Source organism: Mesocricetus auratus, unplaced genomic scaffold, assembly GCF_017639785.1.
Source record: "Mesocricetus auratus isolate SY011 unplaced genomic scaffold, BCM_Maur_2.0 Super-Scaffold_100003, whole genome shotgun sequence".
Lineage (NCBI taxonomy): Eukaryota > Metazoa > Chordata > Mammalia > Rodentia > Cricetidae > Mesocricetus > Mesocricetus auratus.
In genome coordinates, this window is record NW_024429188.1 from 8,825,869 (window position 1) to 8,847,677 (window position 21,809).

Here is a 21,809-nt window from a genome sequence, read left to right on the forward strand (position 1 = left end):
AAATTAAAACAATGAAATGGAACATCATTAACACTAATGACCACAAAATATTATACAAGAAAAATTAGTACAATATGCCTGTACTCTCTCCTTCCCACAGGCCTAGCTAGCAGTAACACCATTTGGGGAGCAGTGGCTCCGTAAGGGAACACTGCCGCCTAAGTGGATCCTCAGCACCACGAAATATTCAAAGTAAATATCGAAAACAAGTATATAAATCTTTGCAACTGAGGATATAATTCTATGTGAGAACTATTAACCTAGAACACATGAAGCTTTAGGTTCTATCTCCACCACCACAAAGAAAACAAAACATAAAACAATATAAGCATTCCAAATTGTTAACCTAGTCCTCACAGTGTTCTAGTTTGGTTTTTGTTGCTGTGATAAGCATGACCAAAAGCAACTTGGAGAGAAAAGGGTTTATTTCATCTTACAGGTATTAGCTCCTCGAGTGAAGTAGGAAGGAGCCTTCCTTACTGGCTTGCTCCCTATGACTGGCTCAATCTGCTTTCTGGTACAACCCCCCCCCCACCTGCTGTGGGGTGGTACCACCTACAGTGGACTGGGCCCTCCCACACAAATAATCAATCAAGAAAATATACCACAGGCTTGCCTACAGGTCATTCTGATAAAGGCATTTGCTGAGCTGAGGTTCTCTCTTCCCAGGTGACCCTAGCTGGTGTGAAGTTGACAAAAACAAAACAAAACAAAACAAAACTAACCAGCATATAATTTTGGCCCTTAGAGAATATCTACCAGTGTCTGGGAGTTTGTTTGGCTGTCACCAGTCATATTGAAGAGAGACTGGCCTAAAAGGCTAGGGACACTGTTGAACATCCTACCTTGCACAGATGGCCCCACTACAAAGAATCACTCCGCCACAAATATGTCAAAGTTGAAAAAAATATTCTTGTAGCCCAAGTTATGGAATGAGAGCTGCTGGATATGGAAGGAAAGGCAAGAAATGTGCCCGAGGAGCTGAGAGAAGGAAGATTAGCAGAGGAGTTTTTGTAGAGGCAAGACTAAATTCTAGTCTATATTTTAAAAAGAGTGACAGCTATCTAAATTATAAATGGACTATTTAAGGATAAAGATCCATGTGCCAAAAGAAATAAGTGAGTTTCAATAGTTGGTGCTGTACCTCACTGGAGGTCATGGAGACCCCACACTAAAGCCTTGCCTAGCATACAAAAAAGCCCTAGATTCTGCCTCCAACACAGGAGAAAAGTTTGAATAGCCTAATCGACAGTACATAAAAACAACTATTTGATTACTTAAACTTTGATGCCAAAGAGCCATTTCGATAAACATAACAACAAGCCCTGGGTAGGAATATTTTCTCCCTCTCTCTCTTTCTCCTAGCACTTATGAGGCAAGGCAAAAGGATTGCCTGTGTTCCAAAGCAGCTTGGGCAACATACTTAGTTTTGCATCAGCTTGGACTACATAGCTAGATCCCAACTCAAAAACAAGCAAACAAAAAAGCCCACAAGCACTCTGCTCCCTTTCTTCTGCCTGGGTTCTCCATGACCTCCATGATCTGAAAATCTTAAAAATCACCTATGGCCAAAAGATAATCACAGCTGCCCAGAGCCAGTCTAATACACTGTTTTTCTTCCTTCTCCCACACAGGCAATCATTATTGCCTCCAACTTAATTCTCTCGGAATTAAAAATGCAACAGTCCAGGGTCTCCTCATCCAGGCAAGGGGAGGGGAGCTATCTTTGCTCTGCAATTCATATTCTTCAATTACTTTCCTTTCTTTTATTCCCACTTAAAATGAAGCTAGGGATCAAACCCAGGGTCTCATACCTGTGGATAAGTACTCTACCACTGACTAAACTCCCACCTCCCAATTTGTACAGGTTCTCACTACGTAGCCAAAGCTAGAGTAGAATTTACCACTCTCCTACTCCAGCCTCCCCAGTGCTGGGATTATCCACATACACCACTATCTGGCTTTGGTTTTTAAATGATAGATACACTATATTCTCTCCACTAAAACACATTTTCCCAAGAAGTCTAAATAGACCTTCCTTGAATTCAGTATTAGCTTTGTTTTTATATTGTTTTGTTTTTCTTTGAACCAAAGGCAATGCTCTACTGACTAAACCACATGTCAGCCCCCAGCTGGCATAGATTTATTTGTATTATTTTTAATCATGTGTATATGGGGGTTTGTGTGCATGTGTGAGAGCAGTTGCCCATGGACTCCAGAAAAGGACATGGGAGTAATTGGAACTAAAGTTGCAGGCAGTTGTGAGCTGCCTCAAATGGATGCTGAGAGCTGGAACCCAAATCAAAGCTGAACCCTGCAACCTGAACATAAGGCCCTATTGCTGAATACATATATGTCATTGGATATGGAGAAGTCAAGCTTGGTGCCTAAGTAGAAGTTTCATCCTTACTAATTAGTGTTCATGGTACTGGAAGGTACTATGCATGCTACTGGAAGAGAAAGGCAATCATCAGTATCTCCTAGCTAAAAACTCTGTGATCCACAATAGTGACCCGCTGGTTAGATATACTGGTACAATAGTGACACACATATTATAGAAACAGTCAATCACTTTCTGGTAGGATTTAAGGTCTACTCCATGTAATGGAAACCATAGCTGACACTGTTCAAGTGACTGAAAACTTAAGACTAAATAGGTCATGGGTCTAGGGGGAAACCTAATATTATTCTTCTACTAAAGGCTCCTGATAGCACACTGCTATTCCCATAGATCAGTGTCTTGCTCATCCCTCATCAGAGAAGTTTATTCTTGCAGTAGACAGGAACTAACACGGAGACCCACAACTGGACTATGAGCAGAGAGTGAGACTTTGCAGCCCTCAGTCCTAAACAGGGTATCTTCAACAAATCCCTCTCCTCAAGGCTCAAGAATCTATATGTAAGAGTAGGCAGAAAGACAGTAAGAGCCAGAGATGATGAAGACTCCATGGAAACAGTGTCTTCCAGACAAAACAGGACTGACACATGTATAAAGGGGAAGTTTTGACACCAGATATATTGAGGACATGACTGCTCCAAGGCATGGTTGAAGGGAAAGTTTTGATTGTAGATAGAAGGAAGAATACAGCCAGAGGTAAGAGTCCAGAGTGGGGGAAGAAAGTAGTAGACCAAACAAGGCCATGGGGGAATGGGAAGAGTGAGAGAGGAAGAGAAATAAGGAGAGACAAAACAGAGGAAGACCAGGAGAGAGGGGCAAGGGGGGCAAGAGGGCACATGACTGAAATTGCACAGGGTTATAAAGGAATGAGAAGGTGGGAAAAGGGATAGCCATGAGGCAGACACATTTAAGGTAGGGTGAGAAGAGCCAGCATGCTCTGCAACAGGTAGTTGTGATTCTGAGAGCCTGGGGGTCAGCATGAGCTTTGGTATGCTAATAGCCATTCATTCCTCCATGTTTTTTTGGACCAATGCACAAATGAACTCAGAGACTGTGACAGGGAGCACAAGGTCTGCACAGGTCACAGCACTGTGACCCTGAGTGGTAAGTGGACACAATCTCCCACCCCAAACCAAGAAGCTATCTACAAGTGATAACCACTGGCAAAAGAAAACTCAGGAAGGCCCCAATATCCAACACAAAACGAACTCAATGGTATTGTTATAGACTTTTTTTGTCTCATTTTGCTTTGTTTGGGCTTTTTTTTACTTATTGATGTTTTGCTTGTTTATTTTGATTTTTGTTTTTGTGTGTGCTTTGTGTATATTTGGTATTTTTGTTTTGTTTTTGTTTGTTTAAGCTAGAAAACAAAGTTGGGTTGGTAGGGAGATGGGGAGGATCTGGTAAGAATTGGGGATTGGGGAAGGAGAAAACATAATCAAAATATACTGTATGAAAAATATTTTTCAATATAGAAAGCTGAGCTATATCTCCATGCAGCACCAACTCCCCTCCCTCCCCATCCAACTGTATGTTTTAAAGTCCTACTAGAACTCTTTTAGAATCCTCCTATGGGTTAAAATTCTCAGCACACATATCAAAAGAGACTAAGCTTCCAAATTTCTGTACAACTTTTCCTATAAAGCCTGGCCCCACACCTTTCTAGTTACTGAATATAAAAGACAACCTGAATAAAAAGTCCATTCAATCTTTATACCCTAAAATTATCTTACTGAATGTTTCTGCCTTGCCTGGCATGCAAAAAGTTCCACAGACCCCAGGACTTTTCCTCCTTTGCTTCTATGAGTTTAGCCAAATAAATCCAAGCCTATTTGTATGAAGACACAAAACAACTTCAGCAAGGAGATAACTCCAAAATGCACTTTGAGGGAGAGGGAGCTCGGATTGACATGTGAAGCAAGCTTGTTTCTAATTTAAATTTTAATAAAATGAAAAAAAAAAGTCCTAGGGACTGGAGAGAGGGTCCAGTTCAATTCCCAGCACCCACATTAGGCAGCTTACAATTCCTTGTAACTCCTGCTACAGAGAATGGCCCTAACTTCAGGTACAAGCACATATACAAACATACACACATGTATATGTAAATAAATAATAATTTAAAAATTCCTACCAAGTAAAGAGCTATGAAATATGCAAAATACAAAGAAACCCCATCTCATTATGAGCAAGTGAAAACTATTTGTTATTCAACATGTAGCTCTTGGGCAAACTAGCATTCTACTTTAATTTTTCCAAGAGATAAATGTTAGGACATGTTAAGCAATACTCCTAACTCAGCCAGGAAGACTGAATTCCGCAAAGCACAGAAGTGTGAGGCATAGCTCAGGTTTATAGCCTTTTGTAATGGTGGAAGCCTCTGGATTTATAGGTGTGAGTCACATACTCTCGTGCCTCCCATAGGGAGAATCCTCCAAGGCTGGAACCTGAAAGCCTCCAGCTATAAGACCTAGGACTACAACTTTAGGCACTGTGCCTGGCTCCCCACCCCCTATGCCTGAAACATCTCTGAAGGAACAAGGATTAGAATTCCACAAGGCCAAGTTAATTTGCAAGCTGGAAGGGGTAATAAAGATATATTTGAAAGCCAGTTGGCAAGACAGGTCTCCCAAGTGAAAAGGCCTTTCAGCACAGGAAAGAAAACTTACCTAGTGGTTTTTAACCAGACTACAAATTCTCATTACAAATGTATCTTTAGAATTATACTCACCCTAGTAACTTCAAATCCTGCTGTGACTGCCATTGCAAAGGGACAGGGTTTTACAATTCTGAGGACTTATATGACCTTAGCATTCTTGTGAGAGGAGGTAGGGGTGGGGGTCGGGACAAGACCCAAGCACTCCCAGACACTATCAAAGTTTGGCCTGCTGTGAACTATGTGACACACAGAAGTGAACCAAAGTCCAGACAGAAGTTCACATCTATCTTTCCACCACTAAAGTCAATGATTCCCCTTTTCAAAACTTCAATTAGAACTTCTTGCCTAGCTTGTAGACAGCTCTGGGTTCCACTTCCTGCCCCCACCCATACACACACACACACACACACACACACACACACACACACACACACACACACTCTTAAGCCAGGCAGGCATAGTAGCACACACCTACAATCTCAGCACTTAGAAGACTCAAGCAACTTGACATAGATTTCCAGGCCAGCTTGGCGAGACCCTGTCTCAAAACCAAACAAAGGGGATAGGGATGGAGCTCATCTGGTAAAGACCTGCCTTTCTCTCACAATACCCAGCATCATATCTCACAGCTGTGTTGGCACAGACCTGTAATCCTAGGAGGACAAGAAATTCAAGGTCATCCTTCCCTACATACCAAGTTTGAGGCCCACTGAACTAAATGGAGACTGTCTCAAAAACAAACAAGGGCTGGAAAGATAACTCAGTTGGTAAGAGCACTGGCTGCTCTTGAAGAGGACCCAGGTTCAGTCCCCAACACCCACACAGCAGCTCACAACCTTTTGTAATTCCCAATCCAACCTATCTTCTGGCCTCTGCAGATATTATACTTACATGGTGCACTTATGTGCAGGCAAAATGATCATGCAAATAAAATTTTTAAAAAAAAAACAAACAAAAGGGTACAAGAGACAACCATTGGGCTACTGTTCCCTGGCCACCAAGACCTTAACTCCACACAGCCTCTAAACTGGAGACTCCTTTTTCAATCGCTAAGGTATTATTATTATATAGTGTGCTTAGGGACTCACCCACCCACCCATCACAAACTGCTTGTCCCCGTCCCTATGCCCTCTGCTTCTTTGACTATAAGTCAACAATTAACATATGACATTAGCAGCATAGTACATACCCACATCCAAATTGTCCTATTTTGCCTTCAGTGTTCACAGAATCAGAATGAGTGCTGTCTCGACTATGGATTCCCCCATGGAGGGCCTCATCCTCCCTGGGAAAATGAGGGGATATTGGGGGGGTTGGTGGGAGGGCACGGGAGGAGGGGAGGGAATTGACATGTGAAGCAACCTTATTTCTAATTTAAATTTTAAAATTATACATATATAATTTTGAGTGCTGTCTCATAACCACAGAATAAATGCTGTAATAGTTAGGAGCCCCTGAAATGGTGGCAAGGTGGAGGCTGTCTATAAAACCCTTACAAGTATCCATATCACAGGAGTGCACATACACAAATGCTCACATCAAGAGGGTTGTATTCCCAAAGACAACTTGAAAAGTGGGTTCTCAAAGGAGCTTGTCAGCAAGGACAAGCTAGGCCAGACCCGGATGAATGTGTTTTTAGCCGTTTCTGGCATGGGGGAATGGGCTTTAATAAATTATGAATAGCCAGGACCAAGGCTCCATTCCTCTCCCTTGATAAACATTCCTGAGGTAGCAGGGGGCCTCCTGATACCCAGCTGGTAGATGCAATTTTCCAGTGAGTGACATCATAGAAATGAGCTTGGTCCCCTCCCCCACTGAAATTCTCAAGTAACACCAGGAAGACTTGGCTAGGAATGTCACTCAGTGGTAGAGCACTTGCAAAGCTCTGTTTCCATAATGACCACAGCACAAAGTGGGGAGGGGGGGAGAAAACAAGAAAAACCCAGCAAGCCACGTTGGTTCAAACTACCTGCAAATCCAACTCAGCTAGAGTGTAGTATTTCAGGGCCCTGAGAGTTCCTGAACCCATGTGTACTCTGAGCAAAGGATGTCACCAAATCATGAGACCTCTTAGAACCTGCAGATCGTTCCTGTTCTTTCTGCAACATCGGCATGAGAAAATAGACTTTAGTGTGTTTTTATGCTTTTCAGTTTTGTGTTTGTGTGTGTGTGTGTGTGTGTGTGTGTGTGTGTGTGTCTTTGTTAATGGTAGCAAGACTTTAAGTTGCAAATTGTTATAAATATACTCAGTAGTTATTTTATGACTCCTAATGTCATCTTTCAGCAGAAGTCTTGAAGAGGTTTGGGCATGCATCTGCAATTCTATGAATTCTACTTTTTTGGGAAGTTAATGTTCTTTAACTTCAAACCAGATCTAGAAAACAGTCAGACCTTCCCCAGCTTCTACTCTAATTGCACATAAAGCACAGTACTGGGGAGTCTCTGCTCTCAATTTCCTTTCTCCAACTACAAAAATGCAGATGAAGCAAGTACTTGTTTGCATTTTACTGTGTAAATAAAGCCTCTTCTCAGAGCCAAAAGTTCATCTCAAAAAGAAAAACAGACCTACAGGAAAACACTGGGAATGCCAAGGGCCTCCAAACACACCACCCTAAAGGCCACTGTTTTCAAAAAGAACAAAATACAAGCCTTAAAAGCAAAGGTGACACATCATTAGCCTAACAAAGTGATTCATAACTGGGCTGGGGGCATTTGGCAATGTCTGGGGGCCTTCGGATTATCATACCTAGAGACAGGTGCCAATGGCCTTCAGTGGGTAGAAGTCAAGGAAGCAGCTAAATGGACTACAGTACACAGAATAGACCCCACAACAGAATGGTCAATGGTGCCAAGATGGAAAAACTGTCACCTTACAGATAGCATCGAGTTACTCAATAGAAATAATATGGCAAAGAGAGTTCAGTCAAAAGCAGATAGTATTTACTGGATAGGAAGCAAGACTGACATTCACCATCAGAGTCTGACTTTCAAGACCCTGCCTAGGACGTGCCAGGTCCATGACCTCAGAGTATATCATTTTACCCTCACTTGGTGATAGCTGTTACCTCTACAAAATGGGCCAGTAATACCTCTCCAGTTGAAGACCAGGACTGAATCAGCCTGATTCTTGTCATCTGTTCTGGTTTTGTTTTGTCCTGTGATGTTGAAGATGATACTCAGCATCTTGTGTAGGTGAAGCACGCACTCCCAACTAGCTACATCTCCAGACCCTCCCAGTTCTAATAGATGTGTTCATATGAGATCTTTAAATTATAGTCACATTATTATCAAAAGAATGTGTCCTCTTAAATTGGGTCAAGCTACACCCAAATCAGTATCAACTAGACAGAAAAGTATTAATATAATTATAATTAATAATGTATAATATAAATATGAAATAGAATAATTATAATAGAAAATTAAACATCCAATCCTTGTGTTATACCAAGAATCCAACATATAAATATTGCATAGATTTCTTTAATGGAAAAAGAACTATTAGATAAAATATTTAACAAATTTCAATGACAATTCAGTACCTATTGGAAGAGTAAATTTAAAGTGAATTCGAGTTGAAGAACAATTTTCCCTAGTATCTACCAGAACATTTGATTTCTACCTTTTAAGTACCTGTAAACATATTTCCATTTTTGAAATTTTACTTATTTTTATTACACATTTATGAATGTTCATCTAAATGCATGTCTGCGTAAGGTATGCAGACAGAGCGTGTGGAGGCCAGAAGAAGGTGTCAGATCTCCTAGGACTGGAGTTGCAGAAGTTGTGATCCACCTTGTGAGTGCTAGGAATGTAACCTTAGTCCTCTTAAAAAGCAACCAATGTTCTTAACCACTGAGACATCTCTCCAGTCAATCCTCAATCATTTGTAAATAATGTGGCAATTAATTATCAGGTGTCATGTTCTAGGAAAAAGCCACTGATAATCTGTTTGCTGTTCTTAATTTTACAGTGTGTATGTGTGTGGGTCTGTGAGTCTGCATGTGTATGTATGTGACTACCAAGGCACTCATGTCAAGGTCAGCGGACAACTTCTCTCCTTCTACCATGTGGGTTACAGAAATCAAACTCAGGTCATCAAGCTTGGTGGCAAGTGTCTTTAAGGGTTGAGTCATCTTGCTCTCCCCATCCACTAATATTTTTTCCACCAATTTATTTCATACAAACAGTAGCAACAGAGAGTGTGGGGTTATCTTCTGCTGTCATATATGCAAATTGCAAACATTCCAAGCTAATGCACAGTTCAGAAGGAAGGCTAAACAATATCATCAACCATGCTTCTGAACATAGGAATTATTTAAAAAGATAAAAATTAGACAGTAATGTCTTCTTATATTTCTCTCATCACTGAACACTAATATTCTTAATGTTAAAGAATTGACAGATATTTGAAATACTGTTAATTCTATACACTAGAACTCTGGTGAAAATACATACATGTACACAAACACAGAAGCATCAGCACATGGACATCTATGTATGCATGAAAATACAAAAACCCTCAAGTTGTTCTTTGTCCCATCCAACCTAAGCAATGAAACCATAATTTTTTTCAGTCATACTGAATCATGTATAAAAATTATGCAGGATAAGAATACAGCTCAGTAGTACAGCTCCACATGACTGAGTTTAACCAGCATCTACTGCCATTTCTAAAAAGTATAGAGAGTCAGAAAGCCATCAAGCACGTAGAGTTTGTAAAACTGGGATTATCTTGTACAAAAGGAGGATGAAAATCTCTGTAGAAACTCTTTCCATTTAAAGTAATCTCCAACTTACATGGTGAAAAACCAAATTCTATGGGCTACAGAGATGTCTCAGTGGTCATGAGCACTTGTTGCTCTTACAGGCAAAATACTTACAAATGTAAAATAAAATAAACACATTTTAAAGTATTGCTTTAAAAATCCTAAAACTTTGGGGCTTGAGAGATGGCTCAGGGGCTAAGAGCACTGACTCATCTTCCAGAGGTCCTGAGTTCAATTCCCAGCAACCACATGGTGGCTCACAGCCATCTGTAATGAGATCTGGTGCCCTCTTCTGGCCTGCAGGCATACATGCAGACAGAACACTGTATACATAATAAATCTTTTTTTTAAAAAATCCTAAAACTTCATATTAAATGATGTGTATCTTATTCCATCTGCTATACAAACAAGTGTGAGAAAGATGTGTGGAATTCTATTTTGTTGTTTTAAAGTACATGCCAGATGTGGTAGGGCAATGGGAAAGTAGAGGCAGGAGATTTAGGAGTTCAAGGTTATCTCTTAGCTGCATTGGAAGTTTAAGGTCAGATGCTTGGAATACATGGGACTGTAGCTAAAAAAAATCAGAAAAATAGGAAAAAAGCAGAAAAGAAAGATGTGCCAGGTATGGCACCATTATGGCTGAAACCTCAGTAGTTGAAAGGCTGAGGTAAGATTGAGAGTTCCAACCTATAAACACATCAAAAGACTGTCTCAGAGCCTGAAAAAAGTAGCAAAAAACATGAAATGCTAAAAGGACTGAGATTCACTATATCATACCTTCTAAAACCTTTATTAAAAGGCATGGATGAAGGTCTGGAGAGATGGTTCAGTGGTTAAGATCATTGGCTGCTCTTCCAGAGCATCCAGGTTCAATTCCCAGCACCCACTTGGCAGCTCACAACTATCTGTAACTCCAGTTCCAGGGGAATGAACATCCTCACACAGACATACATACAGGCAAAACAGCAATGCACTCGAAATAAAAATAATGTTCTTTAAAAAGCCACAGATGAAATTCCCTGTGGTAGTATACTCCTGAAATACTAGCACTCAGATGGCTGAGGGACTGTAAGATCAAGGCCAGCTTGTGAAACTTAGTAAGACCTTGTCTCAAAAATAAAAATAAAAATGGGGCTGTGGGTAACTCAGTAGAAGAAGAGCACTTGCCTGGCATTAGCAATGCTGAGTTCAATGCTAGAACTAAGAAAATGGGGGTGAGGACACAGACTAGGACTCTGTATGTAGTTCAGGGGTACAGAACACAATTAGCATGCGCAATGCTCTGGATTTGATTCCCCAGAATGGCACAATCAAACAAAAAGAATCCAGCTTGATATAAAGGATTACATGTTGGCTAAATTTGTAACGGGGCGGGGGTGATTTATTTGAAGTCGTATTTGCTGTTTCAACAAACACCACCACCATTTCATTTTCCAAATTCATGACCAGTGGGGTGAATTAAGAGTCACCTCATTTCTTCATGCTTTAATGAGAGTGGGAAGATAAGGAAAATTGTAAGTCACCTTCACACCTCCAAACACCTCCAGGAGCCAGGAATATTTGCATTTTAAAAGAGTCTTTACCCTTAGAACTGGTAAGACTCAACTCTGCCTAGAACAGGCCCCCGAGTTTCTTTTAACCAGAAGACTTGAGAGATTGGCTAGTTGTGTGTTTATACAGGTTTATACTCGTTTAGTTGGAAAGTATCAAGATGGATTGCACTTTAAGAGAATTCCAATTCTAAAGCAACCTACTCACACACACACACACAGCCGCCTTGCACGCAAGCCCTCACACGCGCTCACTGTTCTTACTATCGGAATTCTATTTTATAAGCACGCCGAAAAGTTCCAATAAATGTTGGTAGGTATCCAGAGCGCGTGGATGTAGGAGAGGAAGCCGAAAGTCAGCAAATATTGATGAGTTCCTGGGAATCGTGAAGCTGCCTGGCAGAAGATTCTAGTATAGGTTACAGACTGAAAACCGGTGCAGATCAAAAGGGTGACAACCATGGGCCCTAAACAAGCAAACAAAAGTGGGGAAGGCTGTGCCCAGTCCCTGGATGACTTTTTTCCCTTCAACTCATGGCAGCCTCGCAGGTGTAGGTCCACCGCTGGACAGGCCAGGGGTTTCAGGGGACTACCCAGGCCCTTTCTCGGAGGGGGAGGGGAAAGAGAGCCGGAACAGGAGCCATTGAAACTACCAGCAATGTTCGGAGCAGCCCGAGGGCGGCCAGGATGGAGCCGGAACCGCACACCTACGGCTGCCCAGAACCCAGTATCCACAGGTGACTCGGGCAGATGCGCCCCAGAAAGCGAGGCCGCGAACAGGATGCCACACATCCAGCGCCCCACGAAACCCCGACAATCCTTCTGGGTCGGGATCACCCCAGGACCGTCACCGGGCAGACTCCAAGGTCGCCTTACCTTGGTGATGACCAGAGGCTCACCATGCTCGCGGCCGCCCTTCAGGGTGAAGCCCCAAGGGGCGCCTCCGCTTAGCTGCACCTCCACCAGGCGGACGCCGTCGGCCGCCCGCGTCTCAGCTTCGGCCAGGCGCTCGGGCCGCGCACGGGGCTCGGCGCCCTCCATGATGCGGGGCGCTCAGCCCCTCCAGCCGCTAAGGCCCACGCCCATGCACTCCGGGAAGCACAAGCTGGCCCACCACCAAGGAGCCTCCAGGCGTCCAGGCCACCGCCACCACCGCTGCCGCCGCCGGCCACCACTGAACTTGCTTTGCAACTTGGAAAAGCGCAGCGCGGGCCGGGCCAGGAGGGAGCGCGGAAAACGGCGCGGGGAGGGGCACGGGGAGGGGGCGGAGCAGGCGCGCTGCTCGCAGGCATGGGCAGGGGAGGGGGAGGGGCAGGCGCGCACCCGGGAGCCGGCACCGGCGAGATCGCGCAGACGGGGGGTTCCCACTGACTGCGCTGAAGGTCTACAGGGGCGCTCAGCGAATAGTGGTTGAGGCGCGCGCTCCGGGACCAGCGTAACCTGCCCGGACTGGTCTCAGTCAGGCTTGAGATCCCACGGTCCCTCCGCCTGGCTCTGGAGGCGCTGAGAGCCTTGGAGAGAGGGTTAGGCGCCGCCGCGGAGGCCGGCTGCAACAGGTGAGGCGGCGGAAGTGTCCATACCGGACTAGGCGGGACCTGGAGGCGACCGCGACCAGAAGGGGCAGTCCAGCACCTTCCGATTGGCAGCGGAGTCGGCTCAACGCTTCCTCCTTTGAGCCGGTGGACCGAACTGCCGGCGACTACACAGGTGAAGACGAAGCCCTGGCGTCCTGTATGGCCGCACCTTTGCTCCAGCGCCGGGACTCTAGAAAAGCTGTCCTGAGAGCCATCAGTACACCGGGATGCAGTTCTGGCCCTGACCCCGGGCTACGCGCCGGCACACCCCAAAGCTCTGGCCCTGCCGTTAATGCTCCGGGCAACTCTTTGCAGCGGAAGGACGCTGGACCTGATCCATTGAGGGTCTTCCCATTCCTTTGCAAATTCCCCTCTGTGGCACCAGCAGGCGTAGCACTGGGAATCTTGGTGGCACTTTTTGTCACAGTGTAGGCCTTTCAATTCCTACCCTTTACTTGTGCCTCAAGTTCTCAGGGGTGGGGGTGCCTTCATGTATGTCTAAGCACCATTTGTGTGCCGCCTGCCGAGGCCAGACTAAAGGCCAGAAAGAGCAGACATCTGATCCCCTGGAACTGAAGTTACAGATCCTTGTGACTCGTCACCATGTGGGTGCTGGGAACCGAACATAGCTGAGCTTCCTCTCCACCCACTTGCCGCAAGTTCTTAAAGTGTGTTCCGTGCTTACCTTCCTAAAAGAGGAACTAGTCTGAAGTTAACGAAAGTTCCCTACTTTTTAAATGTTTAACTAATATTGTTAATTTTAGAAATTATCTATCCTCCAAATCTGTGTAGCCAAGGATAACTGAATTCCTTCCTAACCTCTTGCCTGTATCTCCCAAGTGCTGGGATTACGGATGTGAGCCACCATCCCTGTTAATACTTTGCTGGGTTTCCATATTCATGAAACTAGCCCACCTTAGAAATGTATACACTGGCCTGGCGTTGGTGGCGCACGCCTTTAATCCCAGCACTCTGGAGGCAGAGGCTGACGGATCTCTGTGAGTTCGAGGCCAGCCTGGTCTACAGAGCGACTTCCAGGACAGCCTCCAAAACAATACAGAGAAACCCTGTCTCGAAAAACCAAAAAAAAAAAAAAAAAAAGAAAGAAAAAGAAAGAAAGAAAGAAATGTATACACTGATAGGAATTTACATGTCTTACAGAGTAGAAAAGAAGTTTTTTTCATTGGTGCTTGTATGTGTAGCTGGAGGCTGTACTTGTTCCCCAAGACAGCTCCATTCTGTTACTTTTTAGCACATGATGGTACTGGAGGTGACAGCAAGGACAACCAGGAGAACACTGTACCAAGAGCATCTTTAGACTCTGCCACTGTGAAGCTTGAATAGGGAAGCTCAACTCTGTCAGAGTTTTTTCATAAGACCAGATGCATCACACAACAGAGACAGAGTGTCTTGGTTACTTTTCTATTGTTGTAAAACATCATGACCAAGGCACAAATCTTGTCCCCAGTGACACACATCCTCTAACAAGGCCACACCTCCAAGACCAAGTATTCAAATATCTGAGCCTCTGGGGCCATTCTCATCCAAACCACCACAGTGATTTCAGTGGGTTTTTTCTATATAAATCTATCATTACTGTGTGAAGACACCAAAATCTTCATTCTCCTCCTCTTCCACCTATTTATCTTCTTTTGACATAGGATTTTGTAGCTCATGCTGGCCTTGGAGCTTGCTGGGCAGTCCAAGCTAGCATCCAACTCTGGATCCAATTGCCTTTACCTCTGGAGTACTGGGATGAGAAGAATGCCCCCCACACCCAGTTTCCTTAACATTCCATGTCCATTATATACTATTTGCCAGGTTGCCCATCTGCCACTTTAAAGGATCATACCTTTTTCCTCGGTTCTTTATTCCTTTTGTTTTTCAAGACAGGGTTTCTCTGTGTAGCCTTGGCTGTTCTGGAACTCACTCTGTAGACCAGGCTGGCCTGGAACTCACAGAGATCCATCCACCTGTCTCTACCTCCTGAATGCTAAAAATAAAGGTGTGTGCCACCACCACTGCCTGGCAGCTTTTTCCTCCCAGGACACACAATTTCACTGAGATTCCTAAAGTTAGAATGTATTTGATTCCTCTTGGAAAGGCAGAGATACATTTTGTCTCTGTGGTTTCTTGCTCCTTGTGTTGGATATACAGCTTCTTCACTCAAGAAACGTGAGCACAAGTGTATATTCCTTTGGACTGCTAGGGGTAACCTAGGAGCTTCTACATTCATGAATGCAAGAGCTACAGGTGTCTGTTTCATTTGTATAATATATGTCATTTGTTTTCTTTGTAAGAGAAGAAAGAGGTGAAATCGAAAGTAATTCTGCATAGAAGGTAGCCTAACCAACTTTCAGGCTTTAATCGATAGCTAATCTGTAAGATAATGTGATAATTGACCTGAAATATACCTTAGTGGTAGAGTCTTTTCCTAACAAGTGCACTATATTGGGATCAGTTACCAACACTGAAAAAAAAAATGTCATGTTACTATGGGTTCCTTCAAGCTACCATTGAGAACATGGGAATTGATTTAGCTGTGGATATACTATTGATAGAGCACCATATTAAATACCTGCTTTTACCCAATCAGATCTCAGAAGGATTTCACACAGGACCTTGTTAGTTGCATTATTTGTAGATATCTGTTTGTACGGTGATGTCCAGGGAACAGAGAGGGGCCCATGTAGTCTGTTTGTGACTGACACCATTATTGTACTTCAATGTCATAATTTATTTTGCATAATTAATATACATTCATAAAATGTTAATGATTTAAAAGTAGCTAATCCTTATGAAGTAGAGCTCAGGTTTTTTTTAGTTTTTCTTCTAACCAAAAATATTTATACTCATAAAATTTTTTTAGGATAGAGTGCCACATTTTCATACAAGTCCTTCAAATCAGTGGTAAATTGGTGAATGTGACTACATCATCTGCAAGACTTTTTAATTAAGTATTCTTTTTTCAAAAATAATGGCTGGAGAGATATCTCAGTGGTTAACAACACTGTTGCTTTTCCAAAGGACAAGGGAGGCTTCTCACATGGAGGCTCATGACCATCAGTAACTCCAGTTTTGGGGAGCCAATACCTATTCCTGGCCTCCTCAGTCACCTACCATGCCCATAGGAGACATATGTACATGCAGACACACACTCATGCACATAAAATAAATCTAACAAGGCAAGGGGGCTAGAAATGTAATTCTGTGATAGAAAACATGAAGCCTCAATACCAAAAACAGATAAAAAACAGTATTAACTATTTTATTCCTATGAATTCAGAGTGGCAAGAGAGCTGTCAAAATCAAAGAGAGGGCTTGTGGTTAAAGGAAGACTTTTTTTTTTGGTTTTTCGAGACAGGGTTTCTCTGTGGCTTTGGAGGCTGTCCTGGAACTCACTTTGTAGACCAGGCTGGCCTTGAACTCACAGAGATCCGCCTGCCTCTGCCTCCCGAGTGCTGGGATTATAGGCGTGTGCCATCAACGCCCAGCAAAGGAAGACTTTAATAACATGAACTTATCCTTTTTGATCATTGTCACCTTATTCAAGGGTTATATAAGCTATCATTGCAAGCATTAGAATTAACTTAGCTGCAGATCTACCAGTAATAAAACAGAATGCTAAATATTCCCTCATCTACCCAATCAGATTTTGAAAGTGTTTCACACAGAATCATGTTAGTTGCAATAGTTATAGATCTCTGTTTGTAAAGAACTGTGCAGTGAACTGAAGAGGGTCCATGTAGCCTGCCCATGACTGGAACCATTATAGCACCTCACATTTGAGTTTATATGAGGCCCAGCTTTGTGCTGAAATAGAAAGCAGCCATAAGGAAAAACTGTTTCTATTTCACAGGATGCATGCTGTGTCAAGCACATTATGCACAAGTCCTCTGAGCAAACATGTGACTATACCTGTCACCCCAGTGTACACATGAAAACATTGAGATCCAGAGGGCTAATATAACTTGTCATGGCTAGAGCAACCAGGCCTCTTCTGAAAGACATGATTTTATCAAGGGAACACAACAAGCCTTGCATGATGCCAGCATTAGGTAGTCTCACTAGACAGATTTCTCTGGGTGGGTATGTTTACTCCTAAAATATCACAGGATACTAGGTGATCCTTAGAGGGTTTGTCAGGTGAGGAGTCTGGAATAAAGGTTACACACGGACAAAAATGGCCTTCATGGGATAGTAGAGGGGCTCCAGGATCGGAAAACAGAAATCTTTTAATGACAATAGAAGTTCCCCGCTAATATCAGAGTCAGATTATGAAGGACTATTCAAGTTGTGGTGGTTTGAAAGAAAATGTCCCCCGAAGGGGATGGCACTATCAGGAGGTGTGACCTTTTTGGAGTAGGTGTGGTCTTGCTGAAGGAAGTGTATGACTGAGGGTGAGCTTTGAGGTCTCTTTCTAAGGCTTCACTCAGTGTGATAGTCGACTTCTTGTTGCCTGCAAGGTGTAGGACTCTCAGCTTTTCCTCCAGCACCAAGTCAGCCTGCATGCCGCCGTGCTCCCTGCCCTGATTATAATGGACTGAACCTCTGAAACTGTAAGTGAGCCACCCCAGTTAAATGTTTGACTTTTTTATAAGAGTTGCTGTGGTCATGGTGTCTCTTCACAGCAATACAAACCCTAAGACACATGTACAAACAATACTCTAAAAATAGCAGTCTACTCATATGTAAGGATTCCATTTATGTAGTCTCAGCTATCATGAAATTCAAATACACATATACAATATTTCAAGAGACCTCAATCACATAACTTTTATTATTAACATTGTCATGATTGCATGTTAATCTCTTCTTATGCCTACCTTATAAACTGAAGTTTATCATACACATTCATGTATGGAAAAGATCATCAGATAGATTGATATTCCAGAAGTGTCTGTGTTTGCAAGAAGGTTCCTGGGTATAGGAACACATTCCCAGTGGGTAAAGGGACTCCTTTAGTGTCTCTGTTGGTATAACAGTTTTTAGAGCCACAATAGTAGATCTAATCTGTAGGACCTGGGCCCATAATATATTCAGTGTCTATGAGGATGAGACCTTGAAACTGGGGAGTGGCAATGATGAAGGTGTAGCCTGGACATAGTGACTAAAGTCCGGGATTACACTTTGTTTTGTTTCTGCAGACAGGGTTTCTCTTTGCATAGCCCTGGTGTCCTGAAACTCACTCTGTAGACCGGGTTGTCCTCAAACTCAGAGATCCACCTACCTCTGCCTCCCAAGTACCGGGATTAAAGGTGTGCGCCATGGCCCCAGCAATGACAAGCTTTTTGACTGAGGAAAGGAGAAACTTCCATCTGAGCCAGCCAGATGGGGGATAGTTTGGAGAGTTCAAAAACTTACATTACAGATATTGTGGGGAAAGCAACACATGACCACACTATAAGAAGTCCATACCCAATGGCAATAGACTTCTCACCCTTGGTGACATTGTTATCTATCTCCACTATGTGTGAAAAGCACCTTCTATCATGAAACTATCTCTTAAAGATAACACCCTTCAAGATATGTTTTCAAAATCTCTTAGTTAGGAACCATCCTTAGATTGAGGAATCAGCTTCTAAGTAGAATTTATCAGAGTGGGCTGTGCCAGTGATCTAATTGCTCTACATCAAATGCCGAACCTCCCTTGCATCTCAAAACACTGGACCAGATGAAATCATAACTTTTGGTCACTTTTTCATTAATCTCTTACCACCCTTACCACTCAGACTTGATAATCTGCATAGTCTTTTATCAAATCTTGAATTTGATGTTGTCCACATAGGAAGTCACCCATGTGAATAGATAAAGACTGAGAATTATAGACAGCCCTATTACATAAGCAGCAATAGTGCTAAAACAAACCCTAGATAATATTGTTATTTAATTAAATGCTAAATTGCAAAAAATTGATAATACAATTACATGATACTAATAAGTGATTACATGCCTATAATTCCTGTCCTCAGGAGGATGAGCCAGGAGTGTTGTTAAAGAGTTCCAAGCCAGCCGAGGCTACATATCCAGAATGTGTGTAAAAAATATGAAAAGTGTCATGGACATCCATCTGACAAAGATGCAACATATGTCAATCATCTTTTCTGAAGAGTAGCTATTTTTCCTTTAAAAACATCTGATACAATGATGAAAGCTGACGGCTTCTGTCAACAGCTATATGTACTAACTTCTATTTTGTGCATGTTATGTCACTGTCATGTGAAAGAAGACAGATTGATTTTTGTCTGTGTCTGGAAAGACAATGGGAAGGACAAAGGATGAAAATTCCTTGTCATCCATAGTAACCTTGTGTCAAAACTTGGGGGCCTTGCTGATGCAGATCCTGAGGTCGCAGGGTCCTCTTGTATACCCCTTATGTTCCATGCTGCATGGGGGCGCCTGCAGATGCTGCTGTCCCCATAAATGGCCTTATGTCAGCAAGCATGAGCCTAGCCTGTGAGCAACCTGAGAACAAAAGTTGCTAAGTATCCAAGTTATTCAGAGAGCATGAAGTCCTTATGGCTGCCACTGTGCCTTGTGTCTGCAGGCATGGATCTGGCCCATGTGAGACCCAAGGACAGAGGTTCTGAATGCCTCGTATAGCTTTGCTGGTGCACCAAGCCCAGCCATCAGTCAGTTCTTGGGAATTTCCCCTCCAACAGTGTCCGCAGTCCTCAGAATATAAATCCACATTCCTAACATCAGAGCCCTGAGAGCATGGCTGACTTGAAGACACCAGCTCCTGAGGCTTCCCCAGAAGATATACCTGAGGACAGATCTGGTCAAGGAGTACACCTTTGCTCATGAGCCAGCACAAAGAATGCCAAGGATCTCCTTGGATCCCAGAGGCCTGTGAGAGGCCCAATATTTGTCTCTCTGAGTTCAGACAGCCTGTTTAATTGCCCAGCTCCAAGACACGCTAAAAAGGGGGTGCTAAAGGAAAAGAGAAATGGATTGAGGTCTCAGACTACAAAAGGAGCAAACAGTGTCGAGATCCTGTGTCATCTGTTTTCAAGCTGGCCCTGTCTTTTATTTCCAGACATGAGCATCTGAGCAGAAGACTGAGCAGGAAACCTAGCAGGGGACTTCTCACCAGCCTGCTGGTCACCCAGGCTGCTTCTGGACTGTTCTGAAGTCATCTTTGACCCAGGGAACCTCAGGTCTTCCTTCTCTGCCTCTGCCTCTGCCTCTGCCTCTGCCTCTGCCTCTGCCTCTGCCTCTGCCTCTGCCTCTGCCTCTGCCTCTGCCTCTGCCTCTGCCTCTGCCTCTGCCTCTGCCTCTGCCTCTGCCTCTGCCTCTGCCTCTGGCATAATGAAAGAGGTTGAAAATACTGTTCTGGACCCTGTGGATATTTTCTGCACAATAGTGTTTCTACCTGAAACCTCTCTGTATATGGTTCAAGTGTGAAATTTGCTGAATTTCCCATCACAGTCAGAGGATACAGGTGTGATCAAAGCCATGTGTCTTGTCCTGTGGAGCTTGCTGTGTAAAGGGGTGTATGAAGAGAACAAGTAAACACCATTGTTAGTACACCTTGCGCCATTTTGGAGTGATAGATATCAAGAGGTTTGTGTGTGTGTGTGTGTGTGTGTGTGTGTGTGTGTGTGTGTGTGTGTGTGATGTGTGTGTGTGTCTGTGTGTGTGTTTCGAGACAGGGTTGCTCTGTGGCTTTGGAGGCTGTCCTGGAACTAGCTCTTGTAGACCAGGCTGGTCTCGAACTCACAGAGATCTGCCTGCCTCTGCCTCCTGAGTGCAAGAGTTCTTAAGAGAGACAAGGCCTAAGTGGAGTGGTGCTTGAAAATGTGCCTGGCCTACCAGGTACAGGGTGGGATTTAAGGAGGAACCCTGGAGTAATACTTTTTTAAAAAAAAATTGTGACAAGACTTCTCGGTAGCCCTATCAGTGGAGGAACTCATTATATAGACCAGGCTGCCTTCAAATTCACAGAGGCCTACCTGCCTCTGCCTCTCAGAAGTCCTGGATTTAAAGGCATGGGCCACTACACCTGGCTGGACTGAAACTCTAAATATTGGAAAATTCCCAGTCCTCTGGTAATCACCTGTGTCCTGTTTTACCATCTATGAACATAGGTGTTAGTTGGCCTGGGGTGGAAACACAATCCGTTAATACCACTACTCTGGAGGCAGCGACAGATGGATCTCTGTTGGTTTGAGGTCAGCCTGATCTACACATTCAGACCCTGTCACAAAAACATAAAAGCAAAACCCATGAAGTTGGCGCTGGTGATTCATTTAGTTTTATTTGGTGCATGAGGGTGGGTTGCTTGTTTATTTGGTGTTTGTTTTTTTGTTTTTTGAGATAGGGTCTTACTGGTATAGCTTTGGTTGGTATGGAATTCACTATGTAGACTATGGTGGATGTGAACTCATAGAGATGGCCTGCCTCTGCCTCCAAAGTGCTGGAATTAAAGATGTCTTTTATTTGAAAGGAAGGTCCCTGTGGGTTTGTTTCCATGGGACAGGACCACAGAGAAAGTAGGCTGTAGAGACTGTTTCTGTTTAGGAGATATGTATTCAAAGGAACGAGTCTTAGTGGATGAACCTGACTGTCAGGCATCACATGAAGATGTCACAGTCAGAAATAGGAGCAGTCTGATTAGTGGAATATATTTTTCCAGGCAGACCAGTTAAAGGAAAATGGCAGGTTAGGGGCCGTAGGTTCTGGGAAGGTAGGGTACAGGCAAGGCCTGCTGAATGGGGAAATTGCTGACCCCTGCCCACCTCTGGCGCTCCTCCCCCATCCCTCCCTTTGAAGATCCAGCATTAGCCTCGTGAGACCTCGTGGCCTTTGAGGAGGGCGCACCGCCCCCACGGAGCCAGGCGCCTTTGCAGCCTAAGGGGCTGG

General features: G+C 43.6%; 1 protein-coding gene across 1 annotated transcript in view; it reads right to left on the reverse strand.

Annotated features, from left to right (window-relative positions):
* Positions 1 to 12,577, reverse strand: part of LOC101841673 (protein Shroom2) — a 151,405-nt gene extending 138,828 nt beyond the window's left edge. Inside the window, exon 1 of the mRNA XM_040744027.1 lies at positions 12,247 to 12,577. Within this exon, the coding sequence (XP_040599961.1) occupies positions 12,247 to 12,411 (165 nt within the window). The 5' untranslated portion in view covers positions 12,412 to 12,577. The remainder of the gene's footprint in view (positions 1 to 12,246) is intronic.
* Positions 12,578 to 21,809: the final 9,232 nt, after the last annotated feature.